The 24609-nt window shown below is 42.8% G+C and overlaps 1 protein-coding gene across 2 annotated transcripts in view; it reads right to left on the reverse strand.

Annotated features, from left to right (window-relative positions):
- LOC120804884 (neurogenic locus notch homolog protein 1-like) overlaps nt 1–24609 on the reverse strand; it is a 46361-nt gene that overhangs the window by 3017 nt on the left and 18735 nt on the right. The window contains exons 7-33 of one of the 2 annotated variants that reach the window (XM_040154605.1): nt 24046–24201; nt 23409–23594; nt 22098–22211; nt 18126–18239; nt 17762–17995; nt 17559–17669; nt 16120–16312; nt 15109–15254; nt 14855–14968; nt 13994–14113; nt 13244–13396; nt 12898–13126; nt 12051–12252; nt 11582–11735; nt 11231–11415; nt 10373–10505; nt 8649–8906; nt 8246–8358; nt 6980–7551; nt 5912–6343; nt 5631–5779; nt 3572–3782; nt 3151–3241; nt 2704–2866; nt 903–1201; nt 252–399; nt 19–116 (exon numbers count right to left, since the gene is read on the reverse strand). In XM_040154605.1, coding sequence (XP_040010539.1) covers nt 19–116; nt 252–399; nt 903–1201; nt 2704–2866; nt 3151–3241; nt 3572–3782; nt 5631–5779; nt 5912–6343; nt 6980–7551; nt 8246–8358; nt 8649–8906; nt 10373–10505; nt 11231–11415; nt 11582–11735; nt 12051–12252; nt 12898–13126; nt 13244–13396; nt 13994–14113; nt 14855–14968; nt 15109–15254; nt 16120–16312; nt 17559–17669; nt 17762–17995; nt 18126–18239; nt 22098–22211; nt 23409–23594; nt 24046–24201 — 5078 coding nt within the window. Of the gene's footprint in view, nt 1–18; nt 117–251; nt 400–902; nt 1202–2703; nt 2870–3150; nt 3242–3571; nt 3783–5630; nt 5780–5911; nt 6344–6979; nt 7552–8245; nt 8359–8648; nt 8907–10372; nt 10506–11230; nt 11416–11581; nt 11736–12050; nt 12253–12897; nt 13127–13243; nt 13397–13993; nt 14114–14854; nt 14969–15108; nt 15255–16119; nt 16313–17558; nt 17670–17761; nt 17996–18125; nt 18240–22097; nt 22212–23408; nt 23595–24045; nt 24202–24609 lie in introns of both variants that reach the window. The other variant, XM_040154604.1, reaches the window with a different exon arrangement.

Genomic DNA, 24609 nt, shown 5'->3' on the forward strand with positions numbered 1-24609 from the left:
GATAGATTGTTTTTATACCTTGTTGTTTTGCATGTCCTTGTTGGCGCCATTCTTGAGAAGCACAATAGCAGCCTCCACATTATTTACTGCTGCAGCCCAATGTAGGGCTGATTTACCTGAAGAGACAAGAACAGGATTATTGGATCTGAAGTAGTCTTTTGAGGCTCCCCAACATCTGACTACATTCAGCACTAAATTGCAATGATTTTTGGGCTCATATAAGTGGCGTCAAACAAACAGAAAATATTTACCGAAATCATCAATTGCATTGACGTCAGCATGACAGTTAATGAGCTCCTCGACCATGCCCTCCACTGCCAGCCTGGCTGCCAAGATCAGGGGTGTAGTGCCATCATGCATGCGGGCATCCAAATCTGTGGCGCGGTTCCTTATCAGAATCTATAGAGACATACAGTAGGTTATTTCTTTTGAGCTAAACATGATTGCGTTGACTTAATCAAAATTTCAACCTTCAAAAGATTGACTCAAATATTTTCAACATGTAAATAAATTTGCCATTTACCCTTTGAGTAATTTTAAGTAATTCTAACCTCTGGTAATTCTTGTCTGTGATGGTTTACAGAATATTTGACAACTATACTTTTTAGGGCCATAACTAACAATTTACTGTGAATTGACAAATTCATTGTTTAGCCCATAAAATGTAAAAAAAATATTGAAAAATGACACGCACAACTTCCCACAATCCTTGCTTGTTTTGTTTAACAATCTTCAACCCAATTACCAGAAATATAAATCAAAGAAAAGCAGTAAATTCTTACTTTTTACTTGATAAAAGACTTGCAACTGACTGATAAATTGAATAATCCCTTCTTAATTTCAGTACATTTCAGTGCTCTAACTATACCACCTAGGAAATAATTAGGCATTTGAGAACCCACCTGGAATACCCCCTGGGCATCAGCAGCCACAGCAGCATGCAGAGGCGTCCTGCCCATGTTGTCCTGGATGTTGGCATCAGCGCTGGCCTCCAGCAGGCGTTTGGCAGCGTCAGAACGAGCGTAGCGGGCAGCCAGGTGGAGAGCGGTTTCACCTGTACGGTCAGTCTGGTTGTGAAGGTTAGCGCCTTGGTAGATGAAATCGTTGATGACATTGGCAGAGGCATCCTCCTCTTCCTCGCTGTTGCCCGTTTCTAAACCTCCCCCACTGCAGGATGCAATCATCAGGGGTGTGAACCCATCTGGACAGAGAGGGGAGAAGGAGGAGAGGGGTATATGAAAGAGGGCACTTGTAGGTAACTGACTGCATGGTCAGCACAGAGCCAGTAAACTGCTACAAAAAGACAAGAGCCTGCACTTCAAAGCATCAGGCAGATGAAAAAAAAAAGCAACAAACAAATCGAATGTGGATTTGACACTTTTGCCTGGGTTGAATCATCACAGCTCTCTCTTTTCGATAATGGATTCTGATCAAGGCCTCGGCACAGGAGAAGCTTCAGAAGAAAAGCGAAGCTAGGGGATAGAGGCCAGGGCTTGCTAAAGCTAGGCTGCTGCAAAAACGAAGCATTAATATCTGACTGTGAGAGACAGCGCAGTCAGTTGACTTGGATAGGTTTTCTCCTCTTCAAAAGGATAGCAAGCCCCAGATCTAGCAGATTTGGTCGATTCAAGTGCATCGATCCACAACGGGGAAAAAAGTGTGCTCAAGTTGTTAACCCTGTTACTTTGATTTTTCATAGCTTTTCTTCAGGGAATTTGGCACTTATTACAAAATTGGGTTTCTTCATTTGATGCATTCGTTGGTTTTTTGTAATGTGGAATACAAAAAACAGAGGCCCATTACTAGTCAAATGATTAATCTGATCAGGAATCAGTGTTTTCCCCCAGGCAGCTGGCTTCCAGCCGGCTGCTTTGAAGAAGATCCTTTACCCTGAGGACATGGGGCTTTAGCTACTCCTACATGCGCGAATACACACACACACACACACACACACACACACACACACACACACACACACACAAATGCACGCACAAGAAATGTGAAATGTTCCCCTCAGAAAAGGTATGAATCAATCCGCGCACACACACTTTCATGCACACGCAAGCATATGCACACTCAAGAGGTGAAATGTTGGCTCAGAAAATGTTCAACTCAACCCAAATACATGCACACACACATACTACTAGAAATGTTTACTCAGAAAGTTGGATTTTTAGCTTGTGACTCCTTAAAACAAATCAATATCTACTTCAACCCTTTTCAAAAGTTATGGCACATAAGTTGTGAGCAGTTCTACTAAAGAGTGATTTTTCCTTTCGAGATCATTTCACTTGAATTCACTTGATTGTTTCACTTGAATTTTTAGAAGTCTGAAGAGAGGAAACTATGCAGTGTTTCACAAACCAAGCTGGAATTAAAAGGGAAAGAAGAAAAAATATAGCTCATTTCATGCAACAGAAATATATTTTTTTCTTTCAAATATCTTCACTCATCTTGAATAGGTCAAAATGTATTCCACAAAGTGATTCCATACATATTTTCCCACACAATTACAGCTTTGCTGACAAATGAAAAAAATGTGTGGTTGTTTTTTGTAAAATCTTGGAATATCTATTGTTGTTTATGAAGACAACCAAGTCATCCAGAGTAAAATTGAACTAAAATTAGGCCCACATCCACCTGCACAGGAGTCCCTTTAATTTCCTTAATATGTATGTAACCTGTTAGCTTTCAGTAACCTACCTGGTCCACGGACATTGACATCCATGCAGTCATTCTCAATTTCTCCCTGAGGGGGCGTGGGAGCAATGGAGGGGATGCGCAGGTCAGCGGCATCCAGGTGCTGCTGCGTCCACTGGCGGTGGTCCGTCTGGTCGTCCACCTCCAGTATAGCCTGCTCGTCAAACTGCTAAAACAGGGACAGCAAGAGGTTAAATAGCTGAAAGTTTTTAAATCAAATCGAATCACAATATAATTCAACTTAACTTTATATGGATAATAAAATTATTTTTCAACAGTGAACAGTGAAAATGCCAAATAAATTAATTTTCAAATCCCATGTTTGCAATTTTCAAATTCCAGAGATAGTTTTTTAGAAAACTGATGCCCAAGTTGTTTAAAAAAAAACAAAAAACAAACAAAAAAACCCCTAAATCCCTAAAAGCTCCGTTGGTTTGTCTGTTTCCTTACCCTGAAGCGTTTTGCATCCGAAGGCTCGTCTTCTCCCCATTCATTCTGGGTGTCATCCATAAGTGAAAGGTCTGAGGTGTTTTTTAGTGGCCTGCGATGAAGCAGAAAACCCAGTAAAAATCCTTGTGCTCTACTGCCTCCATCTCATCCGAGCCACTCAGCATTAATGGTGCAGCAATGCCGAAAAACAAAAGCATTGATTAAATCCATACCCCACCCCTCTGCCCCAACAAGTCAATTAATGCGCACCTTAACCTGCTATATCATTATCATTAATGATCCAAGCAGAAACCCCTTTCCCAAATTTGACTGATCACCAGTTACACCTATTTTGTCCTTCAGAACTAGCCCTTCACCTGACCCGCGAAGAAACAGGTACCCGATGACACTGAGTGCCACTGGTGAATAAACGGAAACTTACTTTAATCCAACTGAATCCTCCCCGACAGGCTCACGTCTCTTCTTCTTGCTGGTCTCTGTGGTCTTGAAGCCCTCGGGGAGCCAGAGGCGCCCGTGCTCATGGCGGCGCTTTCGGGCAGCTACCATCCCCACTCCGAGGAAGGCCAGTATCCCTACGCCGCCCAGGACCAAGTAGATGTAGAGGTTCGATGAAAACTCTGGCCCGTCATCGCCTGTTATGAAAAGGGACAACATGGTCACGATGGGTCGAGGGAACAGACGTGGACCGACAGAGGATAGACCAGGACACCCAGGATCAGCCTGAGTGTTGGAGCAGAGCTAGTCTGGCTCTTCTTCGCCCCGCGGCTCCCACACCAAATCACACCACAACCAGCAGCAAAGCTCCAGAAACTGACTGGAGATCCTCACTGTTTGTAAAGCTAGCTTCTACTACCTATTCAGTAATAATCAGAATTGCTAACCACTTTTCATCAAAAAAGAAAAAAGAAAAAAAAAAAAAAAACGGGATGGGGCGTGATAAAAAAAGAAAAAGGGGAAAAAAAAAAAAAAGAACACCACCACCTCCTCTCTCCCTTTTCAACCTAGGGTACCAGGAGACAACTTTACCATTTCTTCTTTAAGAGAAAAAAAGGAGGGGGATTAATGAACTTCAAATTACTGCACGCGCTTTAAGCTGTAAAGACGAAGGATTTATTAGGATTTTCGAGATAACAAAGACTCCCAACTTCTAGCACACTCCCGATCAATTTTTCCCCTTCTCTTTTTTTTTTTCCACTAACGATTTTGAAACGATAAACTCCCCCAACCTAAACCCTTAGAGATGCATTAAGTCCTGGTATTACATTCAGCGAGGTGAAGGTTGCAGCAGCCCCTCACACTGTGGGATGAAGTGTGTGCATGTGCGTGTGTGCGTGTGTGTCTGCGTGCGAGCGAGAGTGTGTTATCTCTGGACGTATATGTGTACATGTTTGAGAAAGAGAGAGACAGAGACAGAGATAGTGTTATATTGTGTGAGTAGGGGGATTGGATGAGTTGATTTGCAGCAATTAACCATTTTGGAGCCTGAAGCCAGTGGATTTACTCAACGAGGAAGGATTGATTGTTTAGGCCATGAGATTCACAATTGCATTTGTTCACTGCTGCATAACAAATATACAATCAAAGAGCAGTAGGGTTAGGACCCAACCAGAGGGCGCAGCAGATACTTTTCGCTTGGGTGCGAGCGTGAAAGAGCACGTGTCTTATCCACTTGTGTATGAATATGTATGTGCAGCCACTAAATCGAGGCCCTAAAGAACCACAACAGTAGTTGTGCATGTTTTAGCCGGTTTACAGCAAAATCACATTTATTTTGCATGAGCACTAATCAGGATACAAACCCTTGAGTTATGTTTTACACTTTTCCTACCATTCCAAGCAGCCTTTGATTTACACTCAAATGAAAATCAATTACCAGACTCTCTCTCTCTTCATCGCAGAGAACATCAAATCTGCCTTAAAGTATTGGTTTGTGGTAATGCAGTTTAAAGGATGAGGATATTGATATTCTATGCTTTTGTTCTTGTCAACAAATCACATTAAAAGAACAAAACCAGCAATATGTCTGTCCATCTCTCAACAGTTTGCAACGTCACTTTCCTGTCTGTGGCACATTTGTTCCTACTGAAGATGTCAATCCTTGAAAACAGGATTCATTTGTTAAAAAAAGGCAACATCATTTCATTAAACAGCTGGGCACTGTGGTTTTCAGCAAACATTACTCACACGGAAGTTAAGAGTTCATTTGTTGGGGACCGTTATCAGCAGCAGATTAATGCACTCTAGCCACTGTTTCCAGCAGCAGGATGGTTTGTGTAGAATTGAGTCAAAATAAGATATACTGCAGGCTCATCTGGATAAAGGAACATGTCATCCAGAGCAAGGCTGCTAATTGATTTTCAGAGATTAGTAGAAAACAGTGGATAACTGTGAAAGTAGAGAAAATACATCCAAAAATCTGTTCGGCAAAAATGTAAAGACCTTTTCTATGATTCGTTTAGACTTTTGTAACGTATACTCACTAAAAATAGCTTCGATGGTGTATGGAAAGTCCAGTTTGCCACTGGAGGCCATAGCCCCGAGGAAGGCTGCTGCATTTTTAGTGCTCTGGAAACACTCGTTGAACTGCTGGAAGCACTGACGGTTGTCCACCTCCAAATGGACAATTGAACTAAAGCGGTGCAAAGAGACGGCACATCCAGCGGTCATATTAAGTGAAAGACTAGGGAAAAGAAGTCTACTGTTTACCTTAAAATTTCACTATAAAGTCCATGAGGGAAACATTTTGAATACTATTCCTCACCCTTTGATCTGCAGCCGATCCAGCTCCCTCCTCACCCTCCTGCTCCCTCCTTCCATATCATAGAGGCTCCTCTTCACCACGTTCAGCACCTTGCCAGGAAACTCTGACCACGTGTCCAACGAGCGCTGGACGTACTTACTCAGCTCGTGTTTGTTCCCGTAGTATGGGTATACCATCATCTCGCCCTTGCCGGTCTTCCTGAATATCACATTGGTTCGAAGGACACGGCTCAGCTCGCGCAGAAAGCCAGAGGAGTTGCTGAGGAGCTGCTCGGGCGTGATGTGGACCACCACGATTAAATGGCCCACCGCTAGCTGCTCCGGCATGTTATTGGCGCAGTCCAAGCCGTCCCACTCGCACTCAGCATTGTTGCATCCCTGGTCACAGTGGCCATCGGCATAGTGGTCCTTGCAGTACTGGTTATACATAGGGCTGAAGAAAAAAAAAAAAAAGAAAAAAAACACAAGTTAGTGGTATTGTCATTTGGATGTGAAGTTCATCAGGTTAAGTGTCTCCTTGTTGCATGGAGCACTATTATTTGGTCTGAAGTTTAACAAATATTAAAACAGTTTAGGTATCCAAGAAATGAACAAAAAAATACAAGTATAAACTTAAAAGCAGTCACAAATAAACAGAATTTCAATGGTGTCCTGCTTCTGTAATAACACAGATGCAAGACATGACATGCGGAGGGGCTTGTTGATAAATATTATAGAAGGAAAGTTCAAATATGTTATTACAAATATTGAGTAATCAAACTTCTGGATTCCTCAAATCATTTAAAATCCTGGACTGGAAAAACGCAACCCTGACACCTTAGGAAAAAAAGGTTTCAAGGGGTTAAAACCCAAAAATACCAAGCAGAAAATTCCATAATTTTTCAATCTAAATTAAAACCAAAAATTATTTTTTAAGGTTTGTTTTTATCTGCTGTAGCCTGTCTGTGGTACAGGATATTCTGCTTAGCGCCTTCTAACATCAATACATTTCAAGAAATGTAACTGATTTTTTGAACTGTTTTAAATACTAATTTGAACCCTGTTAAATTGAGATAGGAAGGCCACTTACTTGCACTCTCCTTCCAGATTCTGGCAGTCAAACCCGTCGTACAGGCATCCAAGACTATTACACTGTAAATCACACTTTCCATTGTTGAAGTATCGCCAGCACTGCAGCGAGTCCGAGCAGTTCTTCCACGGTTCATTGAAGTTGAGGGAACAGTCGCCATTGTCCCAGCCGCACGCGTGGTTGTTGCAGAGCACGTCGCAGAACTTGTTGTTCTCCTTATCCTTGCACTCCTGGATCTCGCAGGTGGCCTTCCCGCCCGATGGTGGCGCGATGTCGTGGCCGAACCCTCCCTGGAAGGTGTAGTCCAGGATGTGGCAGCTGAGACCGTTGAAGTTTGCGGGGCAGAAGCAGTGGTAGTGTGGTTCCTCAGAAGTGTATTCACACGTGCCGCCATTGTAGCAGGGGTTTGAATTACAGGGGCTGTCAGTGGGATACTGGCACTCGGGCCCAGTGAATGATGGGGTGCACAGACACTTGGGACTCTTGTGGCCGGAGATGCAGGTGCCGCCATTGTGACAGTGAAGGCTGCCGCAGGCCTGGGCGTCATATTCACATGTGGAACCAGTAAAGCCCTGTCAGAAGTGGACAAAAAAAACACAAGAAAAATAAATCTATTAGGATTCATTCTAATTTATTTTAGCAAATAGTTCAGGGCTCGTTTCTTACAAATTAAATACTGATAATAATCATTTATCTGTCTCCGTTTTGGATACTATTAGCAGATGTGTTTTAGCAGGGTGGCACGGGGCTCAGTGTTTAGCACTGTCAGCTCACAGCAAATAGGTCCTGGGTTCAAATCCAACCAGGCTGAGGTGGGGTGAGGTGAATCGCACGGTTTGTGTGTGTTTTCACTTAACTTTCAAGTACCAAAAGTACATTTTGAGCTTTCATTTAGCATGCAACAGCAGCAACAGATGTAAAGTGCGACGAACAATGTCCTCTTTAAGCAGGACACACAACAACTGACATATCACATATGTGCTACTGGTAAGTGTGCACGTCGTTGTCAGAGGTGAACATAAATACAACCATAGCAAGAAGCAACAACAGTGAAGGTACTGGTTACTGACTGACTGGGTGTTTTCCGTCTGTGCATTTTCTGCAGGTCAAGTGTGTGTTTATATGTGTGTGTTTGAAAATCTGCTCACACACTGGCATCGCGGAGACTGAGCTCCCCAAAACAGATCTGACAAACAACATATGTGTGTGTTCGTGTGTGTGTGTGTGTGTGTGTGTTCGTGTGTGTGGGAGTACGTGGGTACTCACAGGAGGACATTTGCAGATGAAGCCGTGTGGCGTGTTACTGGCTACAGCACAGGTCCCTCCATTACGACAAGGTTTTCCCTTACAGCCGTCGAACACTGTGTCACAGTGCTGACCTGTATAGGGGTCACACACACACAAAAAAAAAATTGGCCTATAGTCTCTTTACAGGCCTACAAAGGCAACGTTTCCTGACCAAGTCCGAGCTCTTTTGGGAAAAACGGAACAGACCTCATCAGAGGAATCTGTCATCAGAGACTATGGTAAATAACATGTAAGATGTAAGTTTTTACTCCTAAAGTTAACAATGGACTGGGGTTAACCCCAACCGTAACCAAACAGGTAGGTGGAGCACATGTTAACATCTTTCCCCCGCCCTCTATAACTCGGACCTCAAGAAGTTCACCTGTGTATCCGGTGCGACACTCGCAGCGGTAGTTGTTGGTGAGTTGGATGCAGCTGTGCGTGCCCCGCGGGTCACAGGGGTTGGACAGACACTCGTTGACGTCTCCCTCGCAGCGCTCCCCTACGTATCCCGCGGGGCAGATGCAGTGGTAGCCTCCGACCCGATCCACACACCTGCCTCTGTTGAAGCACTTTGGCTCTCTGGTGACCGGGTCGGTGAACGGGTTGCAGTCGTCGATATTAATCTCACAGTGCACGCCTGAGGATGGTACAGTAGGGGAAGGGGGACAAGGAATGTCACTTTAATTGGTTCAAAGGTAACCGTAAGGGGAAATTCTGCCTTTATATGCTTTTGCAACATTAGGTCTGTGATGTTTGATGCATTGCAGGAGCTCCTTTGTGATGATGTTAAGCCATCTGTCTTGTCGGTATAACCATTTTCTCTAAACCTGCTTCGTCTGGTTCAGTAAGTAATTTCCTACATTTTCCAGAATGACATTAAACAGCTCTCTCATAAGAACTTCTGAGATCCAGCTCGATGTCATAGACACATTGAAGTACCCACAGAAAAACACCCTAAAGTCAAAAATTCATGCATCTACCTCTTGTATAACTGATTTGTGCCTGCATGGTTGCTGACTGATAGTGTAAAATGGTAAGGGTTACTTATTTTTGTTCTAAATTTTTTCCAGTGTATATATAAAGTGTATATTGGATTCTAATAAATCTACAATACAATTACCCTGCTAAATAGGAATTTCAAAATGAAATTTGCAGTACAAACGCTCCATTAAATTATTTGTTTTTTTTCTTTCTGAATTATTGTAAAAGGGATTTGGGCACATGATCCACAGCTCATTTGTATTTTCTCCCCATTTTTCTGTTTCTTTTCATTTTAATTGCAACAAAAACTTCTTTACTATAAACTGTAGTGATCAGTGTCGTCTTGCAGCAGCAACTTTTGGATAAAAGGGACATAAAATACAGCTGAAATTCGGTTTAAACTGATTTGCACCTTGTAAAAATCTGGATATTTTTGGTAAAAACTGGGGGTGTGGTAATTAGATGTGCAAGTCATTACCTATGTGTCTTGATATCTAACACATCTATTATATTATATGACCTAGATAGAAAGATAGAAAGGTTGAAGTTTCCAGAAGTGAAACACAGAAATGCAAAAAGAGACTTAAAAAGATTCACAAAAACAGAATTTTAAAAGGTGTCCTGCTTCTGACCTTGACTGATAAGGTATTCTAGTCAAAAAGTTCATATATTTTAAAAAAAAAATGTAACAATAAAAATTCTGGCAAAAACGAGAAAACAATGAGCCTAAAAAAAAAAAAAAAAAAAAAAAAATCAGGAATCTAAACAAGAACTATTTTATGGGGGATTTTCTTTTAACTTCATGTCAAAGTTAAAAGATATATGTCACCGACATATTTTAGTGTCTTGATCAAAATATCGTCAACAACATGTTGGCTTTTTTGGGATACACCCAACTCCACTGGCACTTCGGGCTGACCTACAACACACACCCCCTTCATGTCTGAGAGAAAAATCAATGCTGTATTTGACAAGTAGAGGAAGGGATGGAGGCAAGGCGGGGAGGGGGGGGTTCAGACTTGCCCTGGGTGCTGTTAAGCCCTAATTAATGAAGCGTGGAGACAAGGAGGAGAGGATGGATAGGCAGAGTGGTCTGGAGGTGTGTGCGTGGGGTCTGCTGACCTTGGGTTCCCCGGGGACAGGAGCATTTGTAGGTATTGATCAGGTCAATGCAGGTGCCCCCGTTCTGGCATGGCTGGGAGAAACATTCATTGATCTCGTCAGAGCAGTTGGTCCCCACGTAGCCTGGCATGCACTGAGAAATAGAGGGAACAAGAGAGAGAAGAAGAAGCCAAGAAAGAGGAAGGCAGAGGGAGAAGAGAGGGGAAAGTTTAATCAATGTCTGACATGAAACAAAGATGGTTTTTGTTTACCTGGCTGTTTTCGGGCCTCCATCCTGCCAAGGCCAGCAGATCCTTTATTCCAGGGGAGATTAACATAACCAAGCTGTTTGCCTTCTATTTATAAACAGGCCTCTTCATTAAGACTGCATAGTGTTGTTTCAGCTGGAAGGATACCTGCTGTAAACCCAGGGTTTTTAACAAATTCATGAAACAAAATTCAGGTTTGACATTTTAAACTTGTAAAACAAGGTCTGCAAGTTCGATAGAGGTAGTTAAATTAACCAGATCATTGAAATGCCAAGTAGAGTGGCATTTATGACTCAAGTTGCAATTAAAATTCAAATCAGAATAAACCGTCTGCGTGATTGGGCCGATTTTGACCAGAAAAATGTCACAACGCAGTTATGTTTATTAAAACCTCTAAAACCTGTCATAAAAGGTAAGTTAACATATCAAACTTTATTCAGAACTTAAAAATGCCTTGAGGTTGCACGTTGAGGTGCTACTGTATACGGACTGGATACACGAACAACTAAAAACACAAAAAAATAGCTTGAGCACAACTCGCGTTTACTTCATTTCTCAATTCCCGTATAAATTCAAGCCACTGGCTGGCAAGTTTCTTTAAGTTTCTAACCTTGCAGGTGTATCCGCCTAAAAAGTCGGTGCAGGTGGCCCCGTTTTGGCAGGGGTTCGGGGTGCATTCATCCACCTGCTCCTCACAGTAGCTCCCAGTAAATCCGACCTGGCAGTGGCAGTAGTGAACGTTTCCGGCGTCCAGACACTGACCCGAATTGCGGCACAGTTGGGCAACAGCGACTCCTACGTGGAGAGGATCCGATGGAGGACATTGTGTGTTAGTGTTTTTTTGAAAATTTTATGTGCTCGGGGGATATTGTGATTTTAGTAGGCAAAACACCTGTGCACACATGCACACATAAAACGAACATACAAAGGATTTTAAAACCCCTCAAACCATCATTCTTACCTCTCTGTTTGGCTGCCACCTCACAGGAAACGCTGGGGACGTCACAATAAAGACCCGTCCAGCCGGTCTCACACTCGCAGCTGTAGGTGGTGCCCCTCTGCAAGCAGGTTCCCCTGTTCTTGCAGGGTGACGAGTCGCACCAACGAACCAAGTTCTGAAAGGTGCAGGGAAATATAAGACACCATCCACTGACTCTGGGTGCTGTTTAAACACACGGTATCAACCTTGCAGATCAAAAGATGTATAAAAGTTTAAGTGCATTTGGAATATTATATTTCAGTTTTAAGCAGGTCCAGCAATGGAATATAGGAATCAAAGACTACAGAAACAACATCTAAAAAAACATTCATGCATCTTTCGACCTGTAAAATCAACAAATCAGTGCGTTTACTGGAATACCTTATAAAACATGATCACACAAGTGACTAAAGCAACCAACTCAACCTCTAGCCCCGCTCCCTCTTCCTACCTGACAGTTGAGTCCGGTGTAACCGTGAGGGCAGGTGCACTTGTAGGTGCCGTAGCTGTCGTGGCAGGTGCCGCCGTTCAGACAGGGTTTGGAGTCGCACTCGTCGATGTCATGCTGGCAGTAGCTCCCAGTGAAGCCCGGTGGGCATAAACACGTGAAGGTGTTGATGCCGTCCACGCAGGTGCCGCCATTGAAGCAGGAGCTGCAGAAAAAAAACAAAAAAAAAACAAAATAGTTTTGAAATAAACCAAAATGAGTTGTGTAGTATTCTGCAGCTTTTTAGGAAGAAGAGAGGAGGAGAGCAAACCAATAAAACTCCCATTAGCCGAGCTGCAGGCAAATTTACATAAGATTTATCCACAGAAAGTTAACTAAGAGCAAATACTTTTTTACAGCAACACCCTGCTTCATATTTAAACTTACTTGCTTGCTTGCTTTCCCTACTGGGAGCCCCACTGATGATGTTAACAGGAAACTACAGGTGGCGTTTTAGCAAACAGCTCTACAGTCACACACTAAATTAATGTACAGGCAACTTATCTCATTTTGCTCATGGGGCAGCTGCAGTGTGGGAGATGATGAAGTTAGCTGTTGTAAATCAATCCTCGACCAGAGAGGGCAGTAGTGGACAAGGAAATGGGGTCTACATTATCACGAGGATGAGAGCGAACCTGTTGATCTGAACAGATGCCCTTACCCACCAATCTGTGTAAATACACACAACGACCAGTGTTCCCCTGTCTGTCTTATCTCTTAAAACACAAGCTGTGGCGTTTGAATGTGATACTTTAAGCTCTTTATACCTTGTGATACTAATCTGGCATGTTGTTTTCTGTGAGCTCCGTACCTCTCAGTGCAGTCTGGGGTGTTATTTTCGCAGTGGATTCCACTGAAGCCGGGCGGGCAGGTACAGGTGTAGCTGTTGACACAGTCGGTGCAGTTGGCTCCGTTCTTACACGGGTTGCTCTCACACTCGTTGATGTCCTCCTCGCACTCTGTTCCCCTAAAGCCGGGCAGGCAGGTACACAGGAAGCCGTTCACCTCGTCCTTGCAGAGGCCGCCGTTGCTGCAGGGGTCTAGAGGGATAGGCATTTGACTCAGCTCAGTGAATGTGTTTAGTAGCTTGGGTTTCCAGGTCTTTGTTATCGTGCACCAGAGAAGAGAAATATAGGGAGAGAAAGCGGAAAACTTACTGGGCTTGCAGTCATCGATGTTGGTTTCACAGTTGCGTCCAGTGAAGCCCGGTTTGCAGCCACAGCGATAACTGCCCAAGGTGTTCTGGCATGTTGCTCCATTGTGACAGGGATTCTTCACACACTCTTTGATGTCCACCTCACAGGTTTGGCCTTGGAAAGGAAGAAAGAAGTAGAACATTTCATTTTAAATGAAGGGACAAAACAAGTGTGTTTAGATAACAGGATTTGGGATATAACAGGATATTAAGTTACAATTAGGATGGAAAGAGAGTAAGTACACAGTAGTTCTTAGTATAAGTAAGAATCTTAGGAAGTAAATGGTTCTGGCTGTTCCTTAGTTGACAAAGTGATGTCTGAAGTTAAAATTTTTAGCATGTCCATATTCTAAACAACATAAATACACATGAAAAAAAGTACAACTCCTCTGCAAAGCAGTATAATTCAGCTCATCAAATGCAGGCATAAGGTTGAAGTATTTACATTGAGAAAAGGGTGTACTTGTAAAAATGCTGAGATAAATGGCAGTTTTGGTGTGCAGCAAATCCTTTTTCTCATTTTGGATATAAATACACACATTTGAAACTGAATTTTTAATTGAAATGTACCATTTTTACAATGGAGTTCTGCGCACCAAAACATGCTTTCCTCTCTTGGAAACACATGACAAAACTGTGTGACCTTTCCACTGGCAATAAGAAAAACATAGTTGCTGTAAGAACACAGATGTCTGTAGACATTTATGTTAACCTTGCCATCCTTCAGGACAGACGCAAGAGAAGCTCTGATAGTCCTCTGACTCCTGACACCTCCCTTCATGTTTGCAGGGTTTGGAGCTGCAGGGGGCCATCAAGGTTTCACAGTTCTCTCCTATAACACATAAACACAAAATCAGTCATACTGCAGCACACCTCCCATTAAAATACATAACAAACTATGCTTAACTTTCACTTTGTGATATCATGTAGGAGTCATGAACTTGGAGATAACCCAACCCAAATGGACACAGAATCATCTTTCAATCAGTACTATCAGAAGATTTTAGCCAGGTTCTGTCAGTATTGGAGGCCTGCAGAGACATTTCCCTATCTGTTTCCACAACACGCGGCTCGTACAGGAAGCCGGCTCCAGTTTCCGGCCATTGTGAAGCCATTTGCTGTTCTGTGAGACAGGAAGCAGGCCAACAGGAAATGTGTCAAGAACCCTGTTCCCACCCCGGCACAAGCAAAAGCCTTTTATTATTCAAAGTCCTGTGGATTTTTCCAAAAAGACGACACGACAAATACAAGAAAATTTGCCCTTAGCTTTTCCATTATCACTTGCTTTGTCAAATAATAAGTGAGATAACGTGAAAATATTTCCCCACTCTCTCATCATGGATTCTTGTGTAGCACAGAGGAGCAGAGTGAGTCAGAGGTTTGGTGTCTTTGAGCCCCGAGGAAGTCTTGCTGCTGAACTTTACTCGACAGTTCACTCGATGCATGTTTTTTGCTCTTTGCCCAATAACTTAAAGTACACAGGCTGTGGAAACTGAACCCCCCCAGTAAGGAAATGCCTGAACACCAGGCCAGAACATGGGTGCATCAAAAATCTTCAATACTATTTTCATACCTGTGTAAGGCAGGATGCAGATGCACTTGTAGCCTGCAACGTCATCAATGCACATCCCCTGGTTGAGGCAGGGGTTGGAGGCACATTCATTGATGTTGGTCTGGCAGTTTGGTCCTGTGGTTAGAGCACACACACTTCATTTTAAGTTGAAGGTCAACAGTCAAGTGCTGTGGAAGCAGGTTTGGTTTGGATGACAAACACACACTATAAGAGCCAAAACACACACACTCATCCGCACTCACACAAACACTGACCAGTGAAGCCCATGCGACAGGTGCAAACATATCCGCTGGTCATGTCCTTGCAGGTGCCTCCATTCATACACGGGTTGGATTCACACTCATTGTTGTTGATGTCACAGTTTTTACCGCTCCAGCCAGAGTCACACAGGCATTTATAGCTGATGGGGAGAAAATGTTGGAAATTCTCAGTGATAAAGTCAGTCTGACGGGATTCTGTTACACAGTTTCCTTTCACTTGAATTCTGCCATGAGACTTGGCACTGGACCACAACACTTTACCAGACTGTATCAAAAACTGTCAAGTACTGAAAGCTGTCACTGAAAGTGTAAGATTCTTAATCTTCTTTAATGATTCTTTGATCAAGTAGTTTTTAGATTTAAATAAAAAATGTGCCACTTTTATGTCTGCTTGCGTTCAAAACAGCTTTTATCATATGAGAAGTTCGGCCTCTCTTTTTGAAAGAATAATTTGACATTTTGGATATACGCTCATGCGCTTTCTTGATGAGTTAGATGAGAAGACCAATAGCACTCTCACATCTGAAGCTACCAACCAAAGCTAAGCTAACCAGCTGCCGGGTTGTGGCTTCATTATTTAACGTACAGACATGGGAATGGTATCAAGGCTCTCATCTATCTCCCTGCAAGACAGTGAAAAAGCGTATTTCCCAAATGTCAAACTGTTCCCTTGAAGTGAGGAAAGGGTTTGTAGAGAACAACCTCCAGAAAAAGACTCAGAACTTGTTGTGATTCAGTTGTTTTTTTTTTGTTTTTTATTTAAAAATTGATCACTTACTCTCTATTAGTAGTTTTAGTAAGACTTGAAAATTTTGGGAAATACACTCATTGGACGGTAAATATGGTGGAACTGCCTACAGCCAGTTAGCTTAGCATAAAGACTGAAAGCAGTGGGAAAGAGCTAGTCTGTCCACAGGTAGCAAAATCTGCCTACCAGCACCTCTGAAGTTCACTAATTTAGTGCCATTCATGACACCCTACAGTCTACTGTCTTGAGAGCCTCACCCGTTGATCTTGTCCTCACAGTGACCGTGGATGCAGGGATTGCTGAGGCACTCGTTGACTTGGGAGAAGCAGGTGGTGTCCTGGTAACCCTCCGGACACATGCAGGTGAATCTGTTGATGCCATCAATGCAGGTGCCACCATTGTGACAGGGGTTGATGGCGCACTCGTCGATGTTGATGTTGCACATGGTACCTGAAAGAAAGCAGAGGGTGGTCTGCTATACTTTCTGGAGGTGCCTCGCAGTATGTAATCAAATAATTTCTTCATTGACGTATAGACATTAAAATGACAGGCTTTGAAGTCACTACAATTGTTTCTGCAACACCTGTCAACAGGACGAGTTTTTCATTCTATTCCAGGTATTTAGTTAAAATACACAAAACCAACTCATACAACAGCGGACAAAGCCGTCACACAATGAAGTCCAGATCTCGGAGCAGTGAATGTATCAATTTCCAGAAACATGAGGGGTTTTAAGTCCCCCTTTGTCGGCCACTTGAGGCACTGATGCCATTCAGCCCGGTGCCACGTATAACATAAAGGCAGCCCATTTAGCTTTAAAGCAGGGACCGGCTTCCGAGCTTTCAAAAGCTCAATTTTCAGGAATCTTTCAGGGAATCTTTTCTCCTGCTCAAATCCCCGGTGACTGTGTGTGGGTGTGTGTGTGTGTGTGCGTATGTGTCCTGTCTTTGTGTGGGAGGGCAGCTTTGCGTGTCCTAACAGCGGCAGGTTGGGGAACAGGGTGGAGGCTGGAAAGTGACACCGGTCGAGCCTCAGAGGAGTGTGTTCACTCGCTCGCCATCTGCCGCCCTCCCCATCAGGACCACACGCCTCTGTCCATAACTTCGATCCTCGAAACCCGCACCTTAAACGTTAATTTTTTTGAATTTTTTTCTGATGGTCACCTGAGAAAGGAGCCAGGGTTTACTTGGCTTAAATTAACAGTATTGCAATGATTTGACAGATAAGAGACACCTCCACTACACCGACGAGGAAAAACTTCAATACATCTTAAAAGAAAGCTGCAAAATTAGTTCTCTTGGCTGCAAAATATGTATATTCTTGCTGCAACCTAAGACACAGATGTTATTTTGTGTTAGGGTCTATATGCTCAAAAGGGTTGCACTGTTTTTTTTTATTTGTCTATTTTATTTTGTTTCCTTGTTAAAATCGAATATTCAATTATATATAATTCGGCTTTGGCAATAATGTAGTGTAGGAATTTGGTGTCGGCTTAGATGTTTGTGCTCTTTCTATGATTACCAACTTCCCGCCCCCGCTTCTGGAGGCAGTAAAACTTTCTACTGTTTAATTTCAGCTTTTGCAGAGAGAAGACGGCCTAGTCTTCCAGCTCTCAGAGGCCGAGCTGAATCGTCTGCCATAAAACGCCCACATGTGTAAAGCCTGAGCAATAATACTGCACGCTCAAGTTGCTTACCAGTGTAGCCCGGTTCACAGGCACACTCGTAGCCGTTGATCTTGTCGATGCAGGTCCCGTAGTCACACGGATTGCTCTTGCAGTCGTCGATGTTGATTTCACAGTTGACCCCTGGAAGAAAATTGCCCTGAGTAACCTCAAATTTCAGAGAGAAGTTACGCTTGTATCTCTATTTTATTTTTTTTTATGTGCGTGGTCCTTACCTGTGGTTCCTTTGGGGCAGCTGCATTTGTAGGTGTTCTCTTGGTCTTGGCAGGTGCCTCCGTTCCTGCACGGCTGGCTCAGACACTCGTTGATGTTGGTTTCACACAACCGACCGGTGAATCCAGGGTTGCACTGGCAGCTGAAGGAGGCCAGGCCGTCGATGCAGGTACCGTAGTGGCAGGGGTCAGAGTAACACTCGTTGATGTCTGTCTCACAGTGCCTCCCAGTGTAACCTGGCAAAAGATGTGTTTTCTTTTGAATTGATGCATTAACTTGTGATGCCTTTGGTCGCACAGTCTTACTCTATACCCTATAATTTCATCTTTTGTTAAACCCTTTTAGCTTTTGTTAAAACTTGTTTACCCTCAGTGCACTCGCAGGTGTACTTGTTGGGCCCGTCCGTGCATTTGGCGCCATTTTTGCATGGCGTGCTGGCACACTCGTCGATGTCTATCTGGCAAAGGTTCCCAGTGAAGCCTGGAAAAAGAACAAGAGGGTGTTATTGTGTGCATGTGTGTGTGAAGGACTGTGTGTGAGTGTGTGTGTATATGTGTGCACAGACATGGCTGCTGTGTTCTCACCATTTCAAACCAGTCCCGCTCATAATCCCGAGCCCATACTCTAAGCGCGCTCAACGAATCAGAAATCTGCATGTTAATTAACGAGTGCGAAACACCACAAGCTCTCTATTTTCCCTTTCTCTTCTTTTCAGCACGATGCCAAAAGGAGAAGGGAGAGTGGGGGAACCAACTCATTTTAGGGGGGGCGAGGGAAGAATGAAAGTTGCGAGGCCTCCTGACCAAGGCGTGAGAGACAAAGGAGGGCCTGTCTGCTCAACGCAACGCCAAACTGAGCCTGTTGCCTCCTTTGTCCCCCAAAACTTTTCCATCACAATGTGCATTCTCCTGTCTTGCTTTCAGCCCTACTCCACTACCCCCTCCACTCCCTGCCTGCCTCTAAAAGCTGCCAGCTTGACCTTTGACCTTCCACTATTCAAACTGCTTGTCATTCAAAATCAACCAGCAGGCTTTCTCCTTTTTTCCTCATCTCAGATATTTTCTTCTCGTCTCCCCCCTCTGTCACACGATGGTACAGTCCAAGGACTAGTAGGATGTTGTCTGATGAAGCGATAAAGTTCCACGTCCCGCTCCCCACCTCACCGCAGGAACACGCAGGTGGTTTAAGCTATAAAGACAGACTCATTTGCCGCTAATCTGGCGAGGAAGTATTTGTGTCGCTGGTGGCGGGCTAATTTCTCCCAGTGGACTCTGCCAGAACCGTTCACTGTTATCTGACTTGGCCGCAAGCATACACATGACGTGAGGACTGCAACGTAGCTACAGTGGAGACATGCCTACATGTGCGTTTTTAGTTACACACATGCACACACACACACATATAAACTGTTGTATGAAACATCAGAGGCTCAGAAAAAGATTGTTTTCGATACCACTTTCGAATAAAGCACAAAAGGGTTTGTAAGTCATAACTACTTGCTTTATTAATAATGAAAAAATAATTTACTAATGCTTTATAGTTCACTTAATAACGACAACTTTTGACTTGCCTGGTTGTGAAAAACTGATTAATGACCTGTTAACGATTACCAACATTTACGACTGCATTATTACCAAAGGGAAAGGATAAATACCAGCCAAATATATTTTTTCACAGTATGGCCACTTTCTAGTTAGGCCCTCTTTTAAAAAGGGTTGATGACTCAACTAATGGGTTATTAATGGTGAATAGATAATTTACTAACGCTTTATAGCTATTATAAACCATTAAATGGAATAACATTTGGGGGAGCCAGGATTTGAAAAATCCATTTGGCTGATGTTTATCCTTTCTATTTGGAACTTACGCAGCTACAAATGTTGGAAATCTATTAGTGAAAACCTAATAAGTTGTCAATTAATGGATTTTGGTCCAGATCCTCCTTCAGCCCTTTTTCTAGAAGGTTAAGGATCACACAGTCAAATCATATTTTTCACAACCTGACAAACCAAAAAGTTGTTCCTATTAATGGCTTAAATCTGATCTATTAAGAATTAGTCAATTATTTCACCATCAATGAAGCCATTAGTTACAGCAAATAAACCCTTTATAAAGGGCGCTTTATCAGATAGTCTTTAAGTTTTCTTTAATCAGTTTTTTAATTTCCCTCTGATCCCCTTTTGTAAGTGTTTGTATGAGTATATACATATTTTATTTTTTTATGTACATTAATAAGCCATTAGTTTCAACCTACGAACATTTTATAAAGGGTGAGCCAGGTTTCTGTTTAAGGTTTCTACCTGTTAAAAAGGGAGTTTTTTCTTGCCACTGTCGCCAGCTGCTTGCTCATGGGGGAATGTTGGGTCTCTGTAAATATAACTATAAAGACCTGCTCTACATGAAAAGTGCCCTAAGATAACCTCCGTTATGATTTGGCGCTATATAGATAAAACTGAACTGAATTGAATTGAATGGATTCATATTAGGAAGTGGAACCAAAAAATGTTATTTTGTCGGTAACCAGTGTGTTTTTATGTGAAAAGTGTCAGCAGGAGCTTCCATGGGTGATTTGTGCGAGCTTTGGGCTCACTATGAAGAATGCAGCTTGAGACAGCATAAGATATACAAATACATACAAATGCAATTTCAACCACAGAAACCACTGAATCAACAATAAACCAAACAGCCAAGAGAAGAAACTTTGATACTCAAAAAGTGGAACATCAGCTATTTGCAGGCCGAGAGGGGAAAACAACACCAGGGTCTTCTGTTATCAGTGCTGCCAGTTTCCAGGAGTGGGAAGAAAAGCTTGAACAAACCTCAGCGGTACAAATCGAGTGTTTATTTGCCAGGACGCAATGCAAAAAGTTGCAAAACAGTTCAGTTACAGTGCCTCAAAATTCACTCCTGACTGACTGAAATCAAAAAGCCAAAAGAAAAAAAAGAAAAAAAAAAGAAAAGCTCCATAAAAGAATTTCTTGTCCAGATGCACACATATGCATACACACACAAAAGGTGAGGCAGAAATGCAAGCATGCACAGGAGCGCGCGCGCACACACGCACACACACGCACACACACACACACACACACACACACACACACACACACACACACACACATGCACCTCAGTAGCCAGAGGGATTTATCCCCAGACTGCTGGAATCAGACATTTCAATGGCTCTCAGTGGGGTTTCCATGGCTATTCCATGTACAGAAATGAAAAGAGGAGACCCTCGCCTTGGGCCTGGCTCGCAACAGGGACAAATTTACATCTCAAGCAGGGCGGTTAAAATCCCTCCCCCTTCTCTAGCCCTCCCTTCCTGCCTCAGCATAACGGTCTGTGCTTCTCAACCCCCCCCCCCAACGAACACCCCTCTGATCCGAGCACCCCAAAAAAACACTTTCACCACCACCACTTTGCGCTGCTTCCTCACATAACCCTCTCTCACCGACACACACAGACTTCGTAAGCGTTAAGCCCTTGTGTTCACTCTTGTACCCCCTTCTCTATTAATTCTAAAGCTTCCTTGTTGGGATGTCTTTCTTTCTTCCCGTCTTTCCTCCTTCCTTGCTTTTTCTCTCAACAGGAGGATTCCTGCCTCTCTCCACCCAGGCCGCCTTTGATCCACCCGACTCAGAGCTTCGCTATTTCCCTCCCAGGAAAGAAAGAACGAAAAAAATTTCACTTCCACCTCAATGATCCCACTCAAAGAATGCAAAATAAAAAAACACATTTGGTTTGTGTGGAGTTTGAAGAACCTTCCTTTCTCTTTTCTCTCTAGCCAAGATTCAATAGTTGCATTCGTTCACCCCTGAATAAAACATCAATACCTCTTGTCCAAATAATGTAACTCCGATGGCATTTCTGGGGAAAAAAAAAAAAAAGCCACAGGAAAACAATTACCTACCCTCAAAACAGACCAAATTACTACCTCATTCGCCACCACAAGAAAGAAAATGTTATTCTATGAAGCAGCGTAGTACGTCTGCCTGCTATTATTAGCTCTCCCTTGTTCCCAGTCACAGTCAAAAGTCTTGTTTAGAGCCACAAGTTTCTGCTAACTCACCAGACTCTTTAAAAGGGATAAGAAACTTGTTTGAAAAGTTCAAACTTCCTCAAGCCTTTCCCTATAGATTGTTTTTTTTTTTTCCTCTCCTCCTCGACTGCTGCTTTCGTTCTGGGCTACCCGGGCCTGCGTAAGCCTGCCTCAGGGCTGGGATTAGTGCCCGTCCAGAGAGGTGTTTGTGTGCGTGTGTGTGTGCGTGTGTGTGTTTTTGTTTGAGAGAGAGAGAGAGAGAGAGACCCCCCCCCTCTGCAGCAGTACGGCAGCCTCACCTGTGGGGCACTGGCAGTGGAAGGAGTTGATCTTGTCGATACACTTGCCGTTGTTCAGGCAGGGGCTGTTGGCGCACTCGTCCGTATCGATCTCGCAGAACTCCCCCTCGTAGCCTGGCCAATTAGCAAGGGAGGACCAGGAGGGAGATGGATTGGTTAGAAAGAGACACACAGTGAGAAACATTTTCACACTGCTGTAATATAAAGCTGTAATGGATTTAAATTAGACACGGCGGCTATACAAATAGGAGTGGGACAGCAATTGGCAATTATTTTCTCGATTAATGAACTTATCAAATGAAAAATTTAGGGTGACGTAATCAAATTCCTCGTTTCGTCTGACTAACAGTCTGAAGCCTAAAGATATTCAGTTTACATGCCAGCGTAAGGAAGAATGAGAATGTGTTTGTTTTGTTATTTTTGTTTCAGAAATGACTTCAAGGATTAAATCGAGTATGAGAATTTTTGCTGTTTTTTTTACTGTCTGTAGACAAATCAATTAATAGACTAATTGATTAAGCTGTAATTTTTAGCTTTGTTTTAGTTCAGTTAGTCAGAATTATAAAATCACAGAAAATACTAGAAATGGCTGTCAAATTTTCCCAGATCCCGGGCTGATGTCTTCGAATTGCTTGTTTTGTCGAAGCAACGCTCCGAAACTCAAAGATAATTCACTTTACAACAATGTGAAACAGAAAGAAATCAGCAATTCTTCACATTTGAGAAGCTGAAAAAAGCAATTTTTTAATAAATGACAAAAATTGATAAAAGATTAATCAAGTCTAGAAATTGTTGATTTAATATTTTTCATGCTACTACTACTACTACGACTAAATGATAAATCAAATAACAATTTCACACCTAAATAGGACCATGTAAAAAGGAAAACAAAGAGGTCCATGCACACATCCGTCATGTTTGGTGTCTTTGGAGTATTTACTCCAAAGGTAAATTACAGAGAAAAGTACAGACCTGCGTTTGACTCTCTGTGACCTGTTTATAACATTTGATTAGCTGCTATGTGGTGACATCAGACTTAAAAAAAAAAAAAAAAAAAAAGAAAACTAGACTTTAACTTAGGGCAACAACAGTCAAATCAAAATGTATTCATATATTCCAATATCACAAAGTTGCCTCAAAGGGATTTACAGTCTACATAGCAGGCTACAACCTGTATCCTAGATACCCAAATGACAACTTTTAGTGATGAGAATGAGAATGTGTTTAAATGTCCCTCCGCGATGGTTCAACAGCTGAAGATAACAATTCCTGGTCAAACTGAGATGAACACACTATCCTCAAGCATCTCACCTGGCATGCAGATGCAGTGGAAGTCTCCTATCTGGTCCAGGCAGGTGGCCTCATTCATGCACGGGTTTGACATGCACTCGTTGATGTCCAGCTCGCACCGTGGCCCCACGTAACCCCGCTGGCACTTACACTGGAACGAACCCTTGGTGTTTATGCACTTCCCTGCGTGCTCACAAGGGTTGGAACCTGTTTATACAAATTAATACTTTAACTTTGCTGTAACGATCCGTCGCGTATGTACAAGACCTAACAAGGAGCAATTTAAATTTCAAGACATGACAATGAGATGATTTGGTTTAATGTTGTTTGATGAAGAAGCCAAAGCCTCAACTGTGTGTGATTACAGAAATAATACCCCTGAGGGTGTTATTTACTGCGGATACGGGTACAATAATGGGCACCAAAGTACCCATATAATAACAGGAAAGAATGGGCTCGTGTTTTGGCTTGTATGAAAGAGTTACGAATGCACGTGTGGTGACTGAAGCTTTCTTGAAAGTAGTATAATTAAACTATGTCTATCTATGTTTTATTGGACTCATCGGTGCAGTTGAAATGTGTCTTCAATCAGTCAGATTCAAAGGCTGTAACTAGACGACAGACAGAGAGTTTGCAAGTCAAGTAGTGCGAACTTTACCCAGTGCGCACTCGTCAACATCCTGGTCACAGGAAGCACCGACGTATCCCGAAGGGCAGGTACAAAAATGATTTCCGCTGACGGGGTTGGTGTCACAGTTGGAGCCCTTCTGGCACGGGTTGCTGATGCAGGCATCGTCCAGCTGGCACAGCAGACCTGGCGCACAGTACATAAGGTGTACTTCTTTATATTGGGCTGAACTTCACCCCAACTGCAACTATCCTTAAAGCACAATACCCGAATCCTGTGCACCAGTGACTTTAAACCCTACAAAAATGTACCAGTCAGATACTTCCAATTGTCATTGTTGCTCTTTTTTACTCAATGAAAATTTGACGTGAGCCCAAGAAGGCTCCTTTTTTTTTTTTCCTCCCCATGGAAGAAAACATTGATATACTATTTATAGAGATGCTGATGAAACAACAAATGCAGTACTGCATATACATTGGAACATGTATTTACTCTGAAACATCACAGCATTTGTGTCAAAAATTTAAATCTATTTGGGGAAGAACAATGCGTCCCCCCAGTAAAACAAAGTAATGGACGTCATCACATTAGTGT

This window comes from Xiphias gladius, chromosome 19 (genome assembly GCF_016859285.1).
Source record: "Xiphias gladius isolate SHS-SW01 ecotype Sanya breed wild chromosome 19, ASM1685928v1, whole genome shotgun sequence".
Lineage (NCBI taxonomy): Eukaryota > Metazoa > Chordata > Actinopteri > Istiophoriformes > Xiphiidae > Xiphias > Xiphias gladius.